The following is a 16,152-nucleotide window of genomic DNA, read 5'->3' on the forward strand; positions in this document are numbered from 1 at the left end:
TTTTAAGAGAGGCAGAGGAGATAACAGATCCTGAGCCCAGGGTACGGCCTGGAAAGGCCTGGCCTCAGTGAGTTGCCTCATGGGAAGGCCGGGTTTTCCAGGACTCCTGGATGGGATGGAAAGGCTAGGGTAGCTCAAGGGAAATGGTTTATCTCTTCTTCTGTCACTAGATTGGCATCAGCAACAGCCTTTGTCAGACTGGAGAGTGGGATGCAAAATCGGTGACAGGCTGGGCCTTAGGGGCGGGGATCACTGGGACAGGGTGGGGGGCAGGGGAGAGGAGTGGGCAGGCATAAAGAAACAAGGGAGGGGCCAGCTTTGGCACCAACATGGCCCAAGCTAGTGGGAGTCAAACTGGGCATTGAAGTTGAGGTTCTAATGTTCTTTGTTTTTTGTGGGGTTTTTTTGGCTGTGCCTCGGGGCTTGCGGGATCTTAGTTCCCCGACCAGGGATTGAACCCAGGCCCCCTGGCGATGAGAACGCTGAGTCCTAACCACTGGACCGCCAGGCAGTTCCCAAAGTTGAGGTTTTAAGAAGCAGGGCCAACAGGGGTCATATTTTGCCGTGTGTTGGAGATGGGGTGGCTCCGTGGCCGGGGAGGGGGCGCAATCGGCCCCTCCTTCAAGGTCCTGCTCTCTCTTTGCTTCTGCATTTTCCCTTCCCCTCTTTTCCTTGCCCATTTCTTCTCTTTCTTTCCCATTCCCATTGCTTCCCGTTTATAATGTCGAAACTTAGCTTTTATTACATAGCCAATGCTTCTGACACGTGGTCTTCCATCCTTTTCCTAGTTTCTGCCTTCCTTGACTGTCCGTGATAGCGGCCTGCAGTACGAGTGTTACTGTTGTATTGGCGCATGTTCCCTGTTGGGGATAAGGGCGGGTGAATTAAGCATTTGATTTTCGTTCCCCTCCCCAAGAGAACACATAAGTAAATAAGAGCCTCCTTCACTCTTCTAGGCCTTTGATTTTTTTCATTGTGAATCAGTAGTCCTTGGTTACCGAAGGAGGTTGGGGGGTGGGGGGTGAGTTCCCACTCATCTCTGGGTAGAACCAGCCTGCCCTTGAACTTTTCCATTTGCTCTTCAGGTGGATGGGGTCAGCTACCTCCTTCAGGAGATCTATGGAATTGAAAACAAGTACAACACGCAAGAGTCTAAGGCAAGTTCCATCCACAGTTCTGAATGTACTCTTCCCAGGAGGCAGAGTGAGAGCTTCTCTGATCCAGCCAGGATCTAGGAACTTAGCATGCCAAACTCTGGAATCCATTTGGTCCTAGAAGGGTATTTCTTCTTCCTCGTTTCAGATGACTATGCTTATATAACTTTGGAAATGAGAATATAAGCTGGTTTGGATCGGTTCTTCGGCAGGGCTCTGCTCACTCAGTTCATTGCTCCCCACTTCCCTGGGTGGCCTCCCGGGCCCCTTCAGCTCCGACTGTCAGACAGGACCAGATCTCAGCCTCAGAGGATGAGCTTGAGACAAACAGTTGCCAGAAGTGAAACTGAGTGTGCCAATGCACTTGGTAAACTACCAAGTTCAATGTAGTTTACCAAGTGCATTGTCTCAGCTCTGCAGGCAGGCTGCCTTCTAAAGAAAGTATGCGACGTGAGGGTCTTTGTGACACTGGCTAAATTTCTGTCCCCCGGCCAGGTGGCTGAGGATGAAGTGAGTGATAACAGTGCCGAGTGTGTGGTGTGTCTCTCAGACGTGCGGGACACCTTGATTCTGCCGTGTCGTCACCTCTGCCTGTGTAACACCTGCGCGGACACCCTGCGCTACCAGGCCAACAACTGCCCCATCTGCCGACTGCGTAAGCCCCGGAGGCCCTGCTGGGTCCCCGAGGTCAGCCCTCGGGGGAGAAGGGGTCGTGGCTTCCGTGCGGGCTCTTGTCCATCCTGAGTCCTGCATCACCGTGTCCTGATGGCCTGTTTTCTTCTTCACAGCCTTCCGGGCACTGCTTCAGATCAGAGCCATGAGGAAGAAACTGGGCCCCCTGTCCCCAACCAGCTTTAACCCCATCCTCTCATCCCAGACATCCGACTCAGAAGAGCATTCAGTAAGTTGGGCTTTTTTCACCTTTTGTCCTTCTTCACGTGACTTTGTGGCAAGTAATTAAACCTTGGCATTCTGAAGTACTGAGTAAGCTGGCCGAGATCATGTTGTGTTAAAAACCAGCCAATAGTACAGTGGAAAATGAGGTTCTGATCATTAAAACCTCCCCTTTCCACCTTGGGGACTCAGCGTCCAGTTAACATTTACCATCCCTAGAGCTGTCAGCTTGCCGTTTCACTCCAGTGTCCGGGCAGATGGGGGTGGGGATGGGGTTCAGCTCTGGAACGCCCCCAAGCAGGAACAAGGGGATGATTGTTTGGGATTTAGATACAATTTACCATTTTTATCTGAATCCTCCGAGAGGGTAACTGTTTTTCTTTGTCTTATTTCGTGGCTTCGGGGACTGGGAGCCACATAGATGAAATAATTCACCTCTGTCTCGTGGTGTAAGTGATGGTGTCAAGCCTCCACGCTTTGTAGTTATAGACCAGAAGCTCTTGTCTTTAGGTTAACACGCTAGTGGAAGAGATTAATTATCAATTATTCAGTAAATGGTATTGGAATGATTAGGTAGCGCTTTAGGGAGGAACAATCAGTATAGCACTTCACTCCTTACCAGATAACAAATTCCAGGTGGGGTAACTAGTTAACTGCACTAAAAACAGAGCAAGCCAAACATTAAAAACCTAGAATAAATTATAGATGATTCTTTAGTTGACTATGGATGGGAGAGGGCTCTCTAAGCTTGAAAACAATGGAACGCTGCCAAAAAAAGAACCTGTAGATTTTTTTTTTTTTTTTTTGGCCACGCCGCGCGGCATGTGGGATCTTAGTTCCCCAACCAGAAATCAAACCCGCACCCCCTGCAGTGGAAGTGCGGAGTCTTAACCACTGGACCGCCAGGGAAGTCCCGAACATGTAGATTTTATCGCATAAAAATTTTTAAACTTTAGATGTGTAAAAGATGACCAAAGTTAAAACCAAACAGCAAATCATCTAAAGAAAAAAAATGTACTCACAACATTTGCATCAGAGGAAAGGCTACTATCTTTACCATAACTCACTTGAATGAAATAGTAGATAAATGGGCAAAGGATATATAAAAAATTTCTCAGAAGAGGAAACATAGCTGGTCAACAGTCATTTTTTAAAAAGTCAACCACGTTAAAAATCAACAACATGCAAATTAAGATGAGAGATCATTTTTCACCTTTCACATTTAAAAACTTCCTTTTTTAAAGATACCCCATGCTGGCCGAGAAGCAATTAAAACAGGTAATCTGTACTGCTTGTAAGGGTGTAACTAGAAAGATCACTGAAAATAAACAAAACAAAACAGCTGTATATATTAAGAGCCTTAAAAACATTTGTACTTGGTAATCTAAGGTCTTAGAATTTAATACCCAGAAAATGATCTGAAAAAAAGAGATTTATGCACAATAGATGAACAGATGTTCATCAAAGTGTTGTTTACAAGTAGGAAATGGACACAACTAAACAGCCAGCACCAATGGAAAAGTAAGGAAATGTATGGTATCTATGAAAAGGGATGCATGTGAAGGAAAATATTTATGTTCTGTGAGGTAAGCGGGGTATAAAATTATCATTAACACATTGATCACAACTGTGTAAACAGTACAGAGGAAAAAACATTAGAAGAAAATAACACTAGAATGCTAACAAAAGTTATCACTTTGGGTGATTTGATGGTTGATGACTTTTTTCCTTCTTTCCACTTTTATGTATTTTCCAAATTTCCTGTAATGAACATATATTTCTACTATAATCAGAAAAAATAAACAGTATTAAGAAGAAGTTCATCTGTAAGCAGAGTCAAGGAACACGCGGTTCTCTGATATTTTATCTTTCTTCTGCTTCTAATACAGAAGCTTTCCTTTGCCAGAGCCCCAGACTAGATGTAAAAGAAAGCGTTTTTCCAACGCAGAGGAAGAAACACGCTCATACCATAAAACAAAGAGTATTTAATTAATTTCCCAACCTGTCTCTGATTCCCCTAGTCCTCAGAGAACATTCCACCGGGTTATGAAGTGGTGTCTCTTCTGGAGGCCCTCAATGGGCCCCTTACCCCATCCCCGGCAGTCCCCCCACTCCACGTGCTTGGAGACAGGCACCGCTCGGGAATGCTGCCTTCCTACGGCAGTGACGGCCACCTGCCTCCTGTCCGGACGCTCTTCCCCCTCGACCACCTGTCTGACTGCAGCAGCCCAGGACTCAAGCTCAGAAACAGTCTCTCCAAGTGAGTAGCCAGCATGCAATAGCGTTGGCCCTGGGGTCCTTGATGAGATGCTTTCAATTCATCTTTCACCTCCTCGGTGCTGGCTCGAGTCCCAAGTCCCAGGGCAGTGTAGACCCTCTGGGCTGTTCCCAGAGCTGCTCATTGCACTGAAGACCTGGGCTAGCACCTGAGGGGAAGTTGTCTCATCCCTTGGAAGAGGAAAATAAGATGGTACATGGGTACTTAGGAGGATCCAGACGGACGAACCTCTCATGTGTTCTGTTGTGGGAGGAGAGTATGGGGTATAGGGACGATGACATCGTTAGGGTCATTCAGGCCCCTGGGAGCATCACTTAGTCTGAGGACCGAAGGAACCTTGTGATCTGTATTTCTTAGGCATTTACATCCAACTAGGAGCAAGTCATAATAAGTTTCCGCAGCAGAGGAAAGGAGGGTATTTTACAGATGAAAATATTGAAACCCTAAAACTGTCAGTGGTTTTCCCCCAGTTCAGACACAATTGTTTGAAGGAGCTAAAGGTAAAACTCCGATTTTCCGACGCCCAGAAGAGGTCTCAGACCCTCTGGTGCCCTTTCTCACATCCCCGCTCCTTCCTAAGATTTAGGTTCCCTTCGGTTCCCCTCAGGGCCCTCTTCTCCCTGTTACGTCTGGTTAATGGGAGTGCAGGCGAGTTCTGTTCTTTAAGGGGCATTGGCTGCAGCTGCTTCTCCCTCCGGGCTTATGCAGGTCCATCTCCCAGAATTCTTCTGTGCTGCACGAAGAGGAAGATGAGCGTTCATGCAGCGAATCTGAGACGCACCTGTCTCGGAGACCATCAGCCCAGCATCTCAGAGAGGTAATGTGCATTGTCCTTCCTTGTTTGGTTTTGGACTCCAGGTGCTCTCCTTCCTGCCTGCTGGCCTCTTCTGGCCCGTCTGCTCACATTCATTCATCAAACGCCTTTTGAACACTTTCTGAGACAGCAGCAAAGGTGTCACCAGACTCAGTCTTTTATCAGTGTACGGGGCCTGTGTTACTGACCAGGCATGATCCTTTACGCTGAGGACAGCAGCAGTGGGGAGACACAAAAGTCCTGCCCTCCTGGCACTTATAGGCTTCGTGGTTGGGGTGGGGTGGACACAAAAGACAGCCAGTACAAAACGTATGTGTCACATGGTACCGGGGATCCGTGTGTCATGTAAGGGTGGGGATGCTTGCTTTAAAAAGTGGTCCATGGGGCGTCCCTGGTGGTGCAGTGGTTGAGAATCTGCCTGCCAATGCAGGGGACACGGGTTCGAGCCCTGGTGTGGGAAGATCCCACATGCTGCGGAGCAACTAAGCCCATGCGCCACAACTACTGAGCCTGCGCGTCTGGAGCCTGTGCTCCGCAACAAGAGAGGCCATGATAGTGAGAGGCCCGCGCACCGCGATGAAGAGTGGCCCCCGCTTGCCGCAACTAGAGAAAGCCCTCACAGAAACGAAGACCCAACACAGCCAAAAATTAATTAATTAATTAATTAATTAAAAAAAAAAAAAGTATGTGTCAGGTGGTACCGGGGATCCGTGTGTCACATAAGGGTGGGGATGCTTGCTTTAAAAAGTGGTCCATGGGGCTTCCCTGGTGGCGCAGTGGTTGAGAATCTGCCTGCTAATGCAGGGGACACGGGTTCGAGCCCTGGTCTGGGAAGATCCCACATGCTGCGGAGCAATTAGGCCCGTGACCCACAACTGCTGAGCCTGCGCGTCTGGAGCCTGTGCTCCGTAACAAGAGAGACCACGATAGTGAGAGGCCCGCGCACCGCGATGAAGAGTGGTCCCGCTTGCCGCAACTAGAGAAAGCCCTAGCACAGAAACGAAGACCCAACATAGCAATCAATCAGTCAATCAATCAATAAATAAATCTTTAAAAAAAAAAAAAAAAAAAGTGGTCCATGGACAAGGGGACTCCCCTGGCAGTCCAGTGGTTAGGACTCCGTGCTTCCACTGCAAGGGGTGTGGGTTCGATCCCTGGTTGGGGAACTAAGATCCCACATGCCACACAGTTGCAGGCAAAAAAAAAGTGGTCCATGGACAAAGGAGGTGAGACGAACTGGGGAGATGTCTGAGGAGGGCGGGTTCTGGACACAGGCGCAGCTGGTGGAAAAGCCAGGCGGCCGAGTGGAAGATGGGATCCTCTACCCTGTGCGCCCTCACAGGCTTTATGTAACAGAGGTCAGCGGGTTGTCGAGCCCACCACTGGTAAGGCGGTGGGCTAGGTGCAGCGGAGCATAGGAAGGTGAAAAGCGGTTCCTGTCCTGAGGAGCTCATGGTCCAGTAGGAGACAGGACATGTACATGAATAACAGCACCACATCTGGCACATAGGTGTTAGTAAGTGTTTGTTGAATGAATGAATGAATTTTAACCAGAGAAAGGAAGTGCTCCCAAAACAGAGACACTGACGTGCTGTGGAGGATCACGTTAAGTGGAGGGAACCAGAAGTGTGATGGCGGAGCAGCGTTTGAGCTGAATATCAAAATTTCTTAGACACGAAGAGACAGGTGAGAGAAACATTCCTGGTGGCAGGGACAGCACACGTGAAGCACGGAGCAGAAGTGGGGGCCCTGAGCAGTCCAGTGGTACAGTGGGAACGTGGCTTCACGAGGGCCCACCTGGCGGAGGTGTGCAGGCTGGATTAGGCAGGAGACAGACCAAGCCAGGCAGGAGGGTTGCCTGAACTAAGGTTTTAAGAAAAGAAGACCTGGAAGAGAGAACACAGGCTGTAGAGAGAGAATCAGTAGGCCTTTGCATCTGCCCTGGGCTGCACCAAGGTTGCGAGCCCAGGTGACTGATGGGGGTGCCAGGCGCGGGCTGGGGGGCAGGCGGTGTTTGTATTAGATCCATCGAGCTGGAACCAACCCTCCGTCCCAGAGGAGAAGCCCAGCAGGTACCGGGGCCTCCGCTGGTTTTGTGTTCTCTCCCTTCAGAAGGAGAGCTGTTTGTAATCCTGGGAAAACCTGGGGTGTTCCCGTGTCACAGCTGCTGGGTGACCTGTGTCACCTGAGCTTCGGTCTTTGTGTGGCTCCAGCAGCTGCTGGGCCTCGGGCAGGATGTGCTTGCACCTCCCCCCCCCCCCCCCCCCCCCCCCCCCGGGAGACAGCCACTCCGGGTCAGGGCTGCATAGAAGTGATGACGAGGAGAAACCGGCCCTCCCTCTGCATGTCGCCTCCTGCCGCCCCTCCCCGATCCCCTTTCCTCCTCCTCGCCCAGGCCCCCTGCCCTGACCCCTCCCCTCTAACATGTTTGACTGGCGCTTACTTCTTTTCCCCCCAGGAATGTGGCATCACCCCAGAAAGTGAGAACCTGACCTTGTCATCGTCAGGAGCTATTGACCAGTCGTCCTGCACGGGGACGCCTCTCTCCTCCACAATTTCCTCCCCAGAAGGTACATGAGGGGGGGGCGGGAGCAACTGCAGGTCCTTCCCCGTCAGCCGAGTCCATAGTGCTTCTAATATTTCCTCCCGGATGGACTGGGGAGCAGCAAATTAATACCTAAGCGGCAGACAAAATAGGGCCCGGCTTGAGAGGAAGTGAGACTCGCTCTCTTGCAATGAGAGGGCGGCCTAGTGGCTGAGCTGGGGGAGAAGCAGCTGTCTCACTCCCAGTCCTGCTGTCGTAAGGTTTTCTTTAACATTATGACAGGGAAAAGCAAATCCCTCATCCCTGAGGCTGAGTTTGGAGCTCTAAAATGTAAAGGAGCCAAACCTTGGAAAACCTTCCATCTAAACCCTATTTGGTGAGGGCCAGGCCAGGCTGCTGGTGTCCTCGCTGCCCGGGTGCAGGGAGAGAGCTCTGCTCCCGGTCCGCTCACAGCAGCCGGGCCTGACCTCCGTGTCCTTCCTCCAACTCCTGTCTCCAAAGACCCTGCCAGCAGCAGTCTGGCCCAGTCGGTCATGTCCATGGTGTCCTCCCAGATCAGCACCGACACCGTCTCCTCCATGTCCGGCTCCTATATCGCCCCTGGCACGGAAGAGGAGGGGGAGGCTCTCCCCTGCCCCCGGGCCACCAGCAGGACCCCCTCAGAAGAAGAAGAGGTAAGGGAGGAGCATGGGATCGCCCTCGCCGCTCTACTGTGCTCTGTACTCGAGTCCCAAGGAGCTCAGTCCGGGGCCTGCCAGGGAGATGGGCAAAGCCCCCCAGTGCTCGGGAGGGGAGCCCCGGAAAACAGGGTACCGTGTCGTTGAATCAAAGACTCCCTCAGATGTGATCTTCCGTGTGGCACCACTTCTGTCCTGAGGACTTGGTTTGGGTTTGCTGCCAGGCGAGCTGGGTAGGAGAGCCGGTGGCATCTGCACCTTGACTTTTGTTGCTCCTTTGCAGGTGACACCAGCGGCGTCTCCAGACTGCAACTTTGCGGGCCTCGCCGCCGCCGCCGCCGCCGAAGAGCAGGATGCAGAGGTAAGAGCAGGGTGGACGGTGGTGCCCCACCCCCCGGTCAGAGGGACTGCCGACGCTGGCAGAGGATGCAAATAGGACGGGGGCTGTTCTGGAGGAAGCCTTCCAAGGTGGTGCACTTGGATCTGTTAGAGGCAGGGTGCAGAGCGGAGGGACCGTCCGATTAGCAGAGGGCGCTGGTCTCAGCGTAGCAGGCGTGGGGTGAGTTCTAGAGGCAAGTCTTCCAGGCCAGACCCTTGAGAGGGTGTTTGTCCTCCAATTCACTTAGTATTTACCTAGGACAGGCATCTCACACCTTCCTGGCACTGGGGGACACAAAGACCGAGTGACATGGCTTTTGCCTGCCCACCCCCCCAATCCACCCATCCCGGAGCTCCGTCTGATGGAGGAATCAGAGTTATAACTCAGAAGTGAGAAGTGCTCTGACGGAGGTGTGGCCCAAGTATATGCAATGCCCAGCTCACAGTGGGGACTCTACGACTTTCTCTTGAGCCAGATGTTCTCAAAGGAGTATCTGGATAGGGTTGGGGATCCTAAAGGATTTCTGAAAGTTTTATGATCTCACGGTTTGCTTTTTCATTTGACAACTTTTATTTCCACCTGAGAGAAACAGTGTGAGCTAAACTATTACCAAGGCTATTCCTGACAGTCCTAGGGTCCCTCTGTAACGGGCCTCAGACCCGGTCCCTACAGGCCCTTCCTGCCTCGCCAAGCAAAATCTGCCTCTGCTGGGCCTCCCAGCCATCTCACACGGACAGGAAATGTATAGATACCATGAGGGTGATTAGTTCTGTCTTCTGCCAATCAATAGACTCGTTTCACTGCTTTATGGACTCATAGTGCCTTCCTTCTGTCCTAGGGAAATGATGTTCTAGAAGAAGAGGACGGATCACCCACACAAGAAGATGGTAAAAGACCTGGTCTTTTGCTCCCTTTTATTATATTTCTTTCCTGGGTATTCTCTAAAGGGTACAGAAAGGGGCACTGGTGTGACTTGGTGGCACTGCTCAAGGGTGTGGCTTTGGGGAAAGGTTGTCTTCTTGATGGAATATCAAAGCAAGCAGGGTATCTGAGGACCTCAGCAGCCTTCCCGGCTCTTTCTGGGCCTCTGAGCCAAGGCTGCAGAAGATACATGTAGTTCTCCATTTACGCTGAGTAGATCCTGAAGCTTCTTGGGCAACTCCCGTCTCCTTCCTTCCTGCTTCAGCTTCTCAGCTGCGTCTCACGGAACTGCTCCAGCAGCCCCAGAGCTCAGCAGCAGCAGGAGAACAGCTTGCTCCCCTTGGGGGAACGGCTGTTAGGCAGTAGGTTTCCCTGCTTTAGTGGAGAAAACTGCTGATGTTACGGTAGCAGAGGGATCACAGCCCCGGCGGCACAGCGAAGGTGAGGGGAAGAGATGTTAGCAGCTCAGCGTAGACCAGTGTCTGTAGGCTATTGGAATGATTCTCTTTACCATCATTCAGGCCTCAAGTACATATTTTTTTAAATTGGAATAGTTGGTTTACAATGTTGTGTTAGTTTCTGCTGTACAGCATAGTGAATCAATTATACATATACATATATCCACTCTTTTTTAGATTCTTTTCCCATATAGGCCATGACAGGGTATTGAGTAGAGTCCCCTGTGCTCTACAGTAGGTCTTTATTAGTTATCTATTTTATATATAGTAGTGTGTATATGTCGATCCCAATCTCCCCATTTATCCCTCCCCTCCCTTCCCCCCCCATAACCATAAGTTTGTTTTCTACATCTGTGACTCTATTTCTGTTTTGTAAATAAGGTCAATTATATCTTCAGTCGGAAGAATTTTGTTTCTAGTAAGCCGAGAAGCGAAGGAACGACCTACATATAGAGCAAGGAAGCAGGGGGGGCGGGCTGGGAATCCCACCTGGGAGTGCAGGACCAGGCGTCCCAGGAACCGGTGTCTCTTCCCTCTGCTCCTCTGAGGTGCCTCCGCAGAAGGGCAACCTCCAGAGCAGACCTGGATCCCAGGCTGGATGCAGATGTCATGCTAGTCGCTTCTGCTTTGGCGCTGGCAGCCGCTTGGGGGCGGTGTGGTGTGCAGGGGGTGCGCATGCGCACTTGACCACTCTCGCCTGGCCAAGTAGTGCCGGAGGAGTGGTGGTCGCCCAGGCTGTACCTCTGCCGGACTTGCGCGCCAGCCAAGCCAGGGTTGGGTGCTACCTCCGCTCGGTTGATGTCTTCAGGGCTCAAGGCTCCGAGTTCTCCATTGTGATTGTCGCCCCTCGTAGAATATTTGCTTCTAAAAGGCACAGGGCAGTACGTGGTTTCCGCCTGACATTTCCTTACGTGGTTTCCGCCTGACATGCCGTACGCAGTAGATGTATGTTTCTTCCTCTCCCTTTCACCAAGAAAAAAAAGCGGGGTGGGGGGCTTGAAAAAATAACATCTAAAACTGTCCCATTCCCATCTTACACGACTGTAGGTTTCTGGTCAGCCCCTTAAAACATATTCAGAATAGCAAATTATGTCTCATAAGAAAATAAATCATAATTTTGCGAACGAAGTGATTCTTTGATTTGAGGTGCAAAATTATGCAACCAAAGAGCTTTAATTGCCGTTTTATGTATTAGTCATTTCGCAGAGCCTTGTGGTCATAAACACACCCCACGTGCACCGACAGACACAGGCCGGAACCGGGGTCGCTTCCCCCGTGGCTCTCCTAGCTCTTCCAGCCTGGCTTAGCTCTGCTCTGGGCCCAGGTCTGCGTGTCCGAATCCCACAGGCCTCCCCGGGTCTGATTTCCCAGGAACGAAGGCTGGAAAGGGGCCAGTTAAGGAAACAGAGCAGAACAGAGCGAGAACACAAACATACCCACACAGTTTCCTTTATTGTCCACTCTTTACCCACTTAATTATTGTCTATTTTTTAACACATGATTTGATTTTTTTCTGTCTCCATCCTTAAGATTTTTATTTTAAGGACAGCGAAGCAGAGAAAAACACAGCCAGGCCCTCTCTAACTGCCTTAACTCCGTTACAGGCCAGAGGACATTCGCATTTCTAGGTATGGCGTGTGACAATAACAATGCCTTTGACATCGCCAGCGTGAAAGCACTGGACAATAAGCTGTGCTCTGAGGTCTGCTTACCCGGTGAGTGGCAGTCTGCCGAACACGAACTTGGTGGGAGACGCTCCCTTGCTCGCACCCCTGCTCTCACCCTGGGACACCCATCTCCTGCCCTGCAGTTCCTGCAAGAAGGCATGGGCTTTGCTAAGATGCTGGGAGCCAGTTGCTGAAAGGAAGTGAGGCGGCCTCGGGAGAGTCCTTGGGCAAAAAGCGACTCTGCTCTAAGCGAGACTATTTGGGCATGAAGAAAGGCGCAAAAATCCCTCCAGATCCTTCCGATTTGGCCTGACCGTGCCCCCTCCATCATGATCTTGCAGATCCCATGGCAGGGGGCCTGGTCTTGTTTCCATCAACAGGCCGTTTAAGGCAGACACGGCCTCTGTGAGAAGGTCTTGGAAAGAGAGCCTGAGCCCTTGAAAAGGGAACCTGTAGCTCCCCAGAGGAAAGTGCTTAGTTAGGGTCAGAGAGGAATTTCAAAGCCAGCGTTTTATAGACTAGCTCTGTGACGCAGTGAGCCCTGGGTTACCACCAGTTGCCTTGCGCTCCCTAGATTTGGATCCCAAAGGAACGATCAGGGGTCGAGGGTGACTCTTCTCCCTGGAGCCCTAACTCTATAAATTCGATCAGGGCCGTCAACGCGCCCTTTATTCCTTCTCATGACACTAAACTGAATGTGGGATGAGTTCTCAGGAGGAGCCCACCTGTCAGTCACACTCTGGGCACTGATGCCCCTCTGCTCCGTGCTCACCAAGGGCCACCAACCATGGCTCTAAAGCCACGTCTTGCCCGGTGGACTAGGTCGACATTGCCCCTCCTGGGTTCACGGCAGAGACTGCCTTCGTGTTGCGTGGTTTGTAATCTCTTAAACGTGCCCTGGACATGTTTAAGCTTCAGGACAGCCACGTCTCGTCGTGGGTCCAGTGCTTTACTCTCTTGGCGACGTGCCTACAGGCGCTGGAGGGACACAAACTCCTGTGGTTGCCACTCTTCATCAGCTTGCAAAAGACCCGGGTCCTCACCCCTCTGGCCCCATGCAGGCTTGTGGTGGAGGAAGCCGTAATCCCCGGAGACGCCTCCCCCAGCCTTCCCAAGGGCTCTCCGGTCCCTTCCCACTTAGCGTTGACCCAGCCAGGCCTGGGCCAGAGCGGCTGGGGTCCAGGGTACACTTCACTTCCTGCCTTCCCACTCTTTACCTGGCTTCTGTCTGTCCATTTGTTTCTCATGTCTTTTTGCCAAATGTACGTCTGTCTGTCCAGTTTGTTTATTTTGAAACTCATTTATGTTATCCAGACTTCGCGTGAAAAGTTCATGTTCACCCACACCCAACCCCAAGCTTGCTGGGCGTGTGCACATCCGAGGGGCTCTCGCTGAGGCTTCCATTCCTAACTGGCAAGAGCCTGTATTCAATATGCTGAAATTTTCCAGGAAAAAAAAATATTTGTGAGAATAGATTAATCCCTGTTCCACAAAAGCGGGGATGCTTCTGTGGCAAAGGTTACAGGCAGGATTTGTTTTGGTCACTAGTTGGGGAAGATGACATCTCTGCCCTCACTCCGCCCTGTGTCTGTGGCAGCTGTGCCGGCCGGCCGCTCACTGGGCTTCAAGAGAGGAATCTAGGCTCCTGCCTCCCCCCAGCGGCTCCCCACCAACCCCCGTTTTTTGGCAGAGGGAGCTACTGGGAATTGTTTCAGCCACCCATGCTGGTGGAAACTGACCCCAGGCCTTCTGCTTTCTCCTCTCCTTAACTCCCTCCGGCCAACCTGCTGGTGGATGTTTATTCCACTCTGGGATTGCGGCAGGGGAGCGAGACCTGGAAGGAAAACAATGCCTGGGCTTCCTTACGGTGATCTCGGGAGCCAGCCGTTCTCAGATTAAACTGGCTTCACCGTTAAGGCCAGACATGAAACCAAATGACAGTGGCGGCTGCCGGGAGAGGGACTTGAGGGTCCCGTCGTAGCCTCACCCCGAGGTCTCGAGGGCTCTTACGGGAGAGGGAAAGTGCATCTGCTCTCTTGGTAGAATGTTTCTCGGGTTCTGCTGTTAGCGTCACACTGGTAGCAAAGTGCTGGGGAACTCTCTGGAAGCATCTGTCGGGTTAATGACAGGAGTATCCACTTTGGTAGGTCCCGTGGAATCAACAGGCCTCATCACGCTCAGCTGTAAGTTCAAAGTTCCATCCTGTGACTGAGGTGCCTCAGGCTGGCTTGGCCGTCAGGACAGCTTCTCAGGCACTTGATCCCCCTCTCCACGCTGTTTCCCTACCCACACGATGCCACTCCCCTCACGGAGCGCCCACAAGGAGGGAACCCGGGGAGCATCCCATGGTCCACCCTCCCCAGGCCCACACGTGCTCTGCCAGGAGCCCCAGCTGGCGGCAAGGATGGCTCAGGTCCCCATCCTCGCTGCTCTCATCACCCTTGTGGGAGTGACGCTGAGAGAGCACCTGTGTCATTCCAGCCCCTCTTCTCCTAAGAAGCCTCTGGGTCTTTTTTGGCTCCAAGACCAAAGGGGGCGATGGTATGTTCTGAGATTGTTCTGCAAGGTTCTCAAAGGGAGGAAATCTGAGTTGACCGTTGTAGGTGGTGAGCCGATTAGAATTGCGAGGCCGTGCTAGGTAGACGGGGCTCTAAGGAATCTGATGGAGTATCACACAGGCGGCAGGATAGGGGTCAGGGGACCAGTGACAATTCTGTGAAAAGGCTCTGGGGAGTGTGATGGGAAAAAGCAAAGATAATTTGGGTTTGTTAGTGGAAATACAAATGTTTTTAAATGACGGCATTGGACAGGAGTGGGCATACCGATGAAATCTAAAAGTACTTATGGAGGGAATTCCCTGGCGGTCCAGTGGTTAGGACTCAGCGCTTTCTCTGCAGTGGCCTGGTTCAGTCCCTGGTCGGAGAACTAAGATTCTCCAAGCCACTGCGCAGCCAAAAACAAAACAAACAAACAAAAGTACTTATGGAGACCTGAAATAACCCAAGACTAAGACGCCACTAGGAAGGGTTACGCTTCGCAGATACTAAGGAAAAATCTGAATTAACTTTCTCTTTTCCTGGAGAGAAACTCTACAAGATGGTGGAACTGTTACAGACCTTAAATTTAATTAGTGGCTGGGTAGAGGCAAGAAAGGGGTGTGCGGAATCCCCCTAGATGTGCTCCCCAAATCTGCCTCTAGAGGTCTCTTCACTCTCCCTTTTCTGAGCCTGAGGATGGAATTAAGTGGGAACCACCTTCCTCTACCTCCCGTGAAGGATTTTGAATCTCCAGGCTCCCTTTTCTGGCTGAGGGCTGGAGAGAATGGTAGCACTCGCTCAGGAAGTCCTCCTGCGCCTTCCAGGCTTACCTTCTGCATCCAGGATGCGCGGAGCAGCGGCAGGGTTTTGCCGAGGGTCTGGCAGAAGCCTTTTTAGAGGAAAGAGCACCACCGACTGTACCAAGAAGCCGGGGAGAACAGAGACTTCAGGTCTGAGTCTTGAGGCTGTTTCAGGAGCCAGTTTTCAACCCTGGCTCAGAATCTGGACCGGTGGTGTTTGTAGCAAGGACTCATGAATTCAGAGCCAGGCAGCCTGGCAGCCAGTGGTGGTGGCGGCAAGGCTGCGGCGGTGCTTTGACTTTGTGTGTGTGTGCGTGTGTGTGTGTGTGTGTGTGTGTGTGTGTGTCTTCTCTCCTGTTTACCATTTGCTTTTGGTCTTTCCTACCAAACAGCCACAGTTCCGGAGTCCTTCCCCATAAACATTGAGGAATAGGTATGAGATCTACCAAATTATATAAAATGAACGAACAACTTACTTTATCTGGGGGTTCCTAACTTAAAAGGGCAGTCTTGCCTGCTCTTCATCCTGTCACCCTTAGAGGGGAAAAGCACTGTGGACCCATGTGCCGGACTCCGGTACCCCCAGGGAATAGAGATCCCCACATTCCGTCTGGCTGTGAGAGATACCTAAAAATTTCCTGTCCCACTCACTCCCCTTCCCCTGGGGTCCACCTCCACAGACTATTATTAGAGCCTTAGGGCGGATTATCGCACCAGGACATTTATGGGAAATACACAGTTTATACCCGCTTAATCCTAGTGTTTCTGCCATTAAAGGGTTTCGTGTCTTGGGCTGGCCTAACCTGAAGCTGACCCCAGACATTCGTGAGTGGCCTCCCTCAAACATGAACGCAGTGAGCCTCACGCCCACCCTCCAGGGTCGGCCAGCTCCATCCACGAACTGAGCCCTCTGATGGGCCGGGCATGGCTCTCGGCTCTGCCGAGGAGGAGATCACAGTGTGATGGAGGATTCAGCAATTTCCACACAGCGTGAGAAATGGGGTGGTGGTACAGGCCGTGGGGGAGCA

General features: G+C 51.6%; 1 protein-coding gene across 2 annotated transcripts in view; it reads left to right on the forward strand.

Annotated features, from left to right (window-relative positions):
• RNF157 (ring finger protein 157) overlaps positions 1-16,152 on the forward strand; it is a 79,497-nt gene that overhangs the window by 60,414 nt on the left and 2,931 nt on the right. The window contains exons 10-19 of one of the 2 annotated variants that reach the window (XM_061174812.1): positions 1,086-1,157; positions 1,650-1,809; positions 1,943-2,055; positions 4,070-4,308; positions 5,035-5,143; positions 7,599-7,710; positions 8,187-8,359; positions 8,646-8,723; positions 9,580-9,628; positions 11,725-11,835. In XM_061174812.1, the coding sequence (XP_061030795.1) occupies positions 1,086-1,157; positions 1,650-1,809; positions 1,943-2,055; positions 4,070-4,308; positions 5,035-5,143; positions 7,599-7,710; positions 8,187-8,359; positions 8,646-8,723; positions 9,580-9,628; positions 11,725-11,835 (1,216 nt within the window). Of the gene's footprint in view, positions 1-1,085; positions 1,158-1,649; positions 1,810-1,942; positions 2,056-4,069; positions 4,309-5,034; positions 5,144-7,598; positions 7,711-8,186; positions 8,360-8,645; positions 8,724-9,579; positions 9,629-11,724; positions 11,836-16,152 lie in introns of those variants that run through there. The other variant, XM_061174813.1, reaches the window with a different exon arrangement.

Source organism: Eubalaena glacialis, chromosome 19 (assembly GCF_028564815.1).
Source record: "Eubalaena glacialis isolate mEubGla1 chromosome 19, mEubGla1.1.hap2.+ XY, whole genome shotgun sequence".
In the NCBI taxonomy this organism is placed as follows: Eukaryota; Metazoa; Chordata; class Mammalia; order Artiodactyla; family Balaenidae; genus Eubalaena; species Eubalaena glacialis.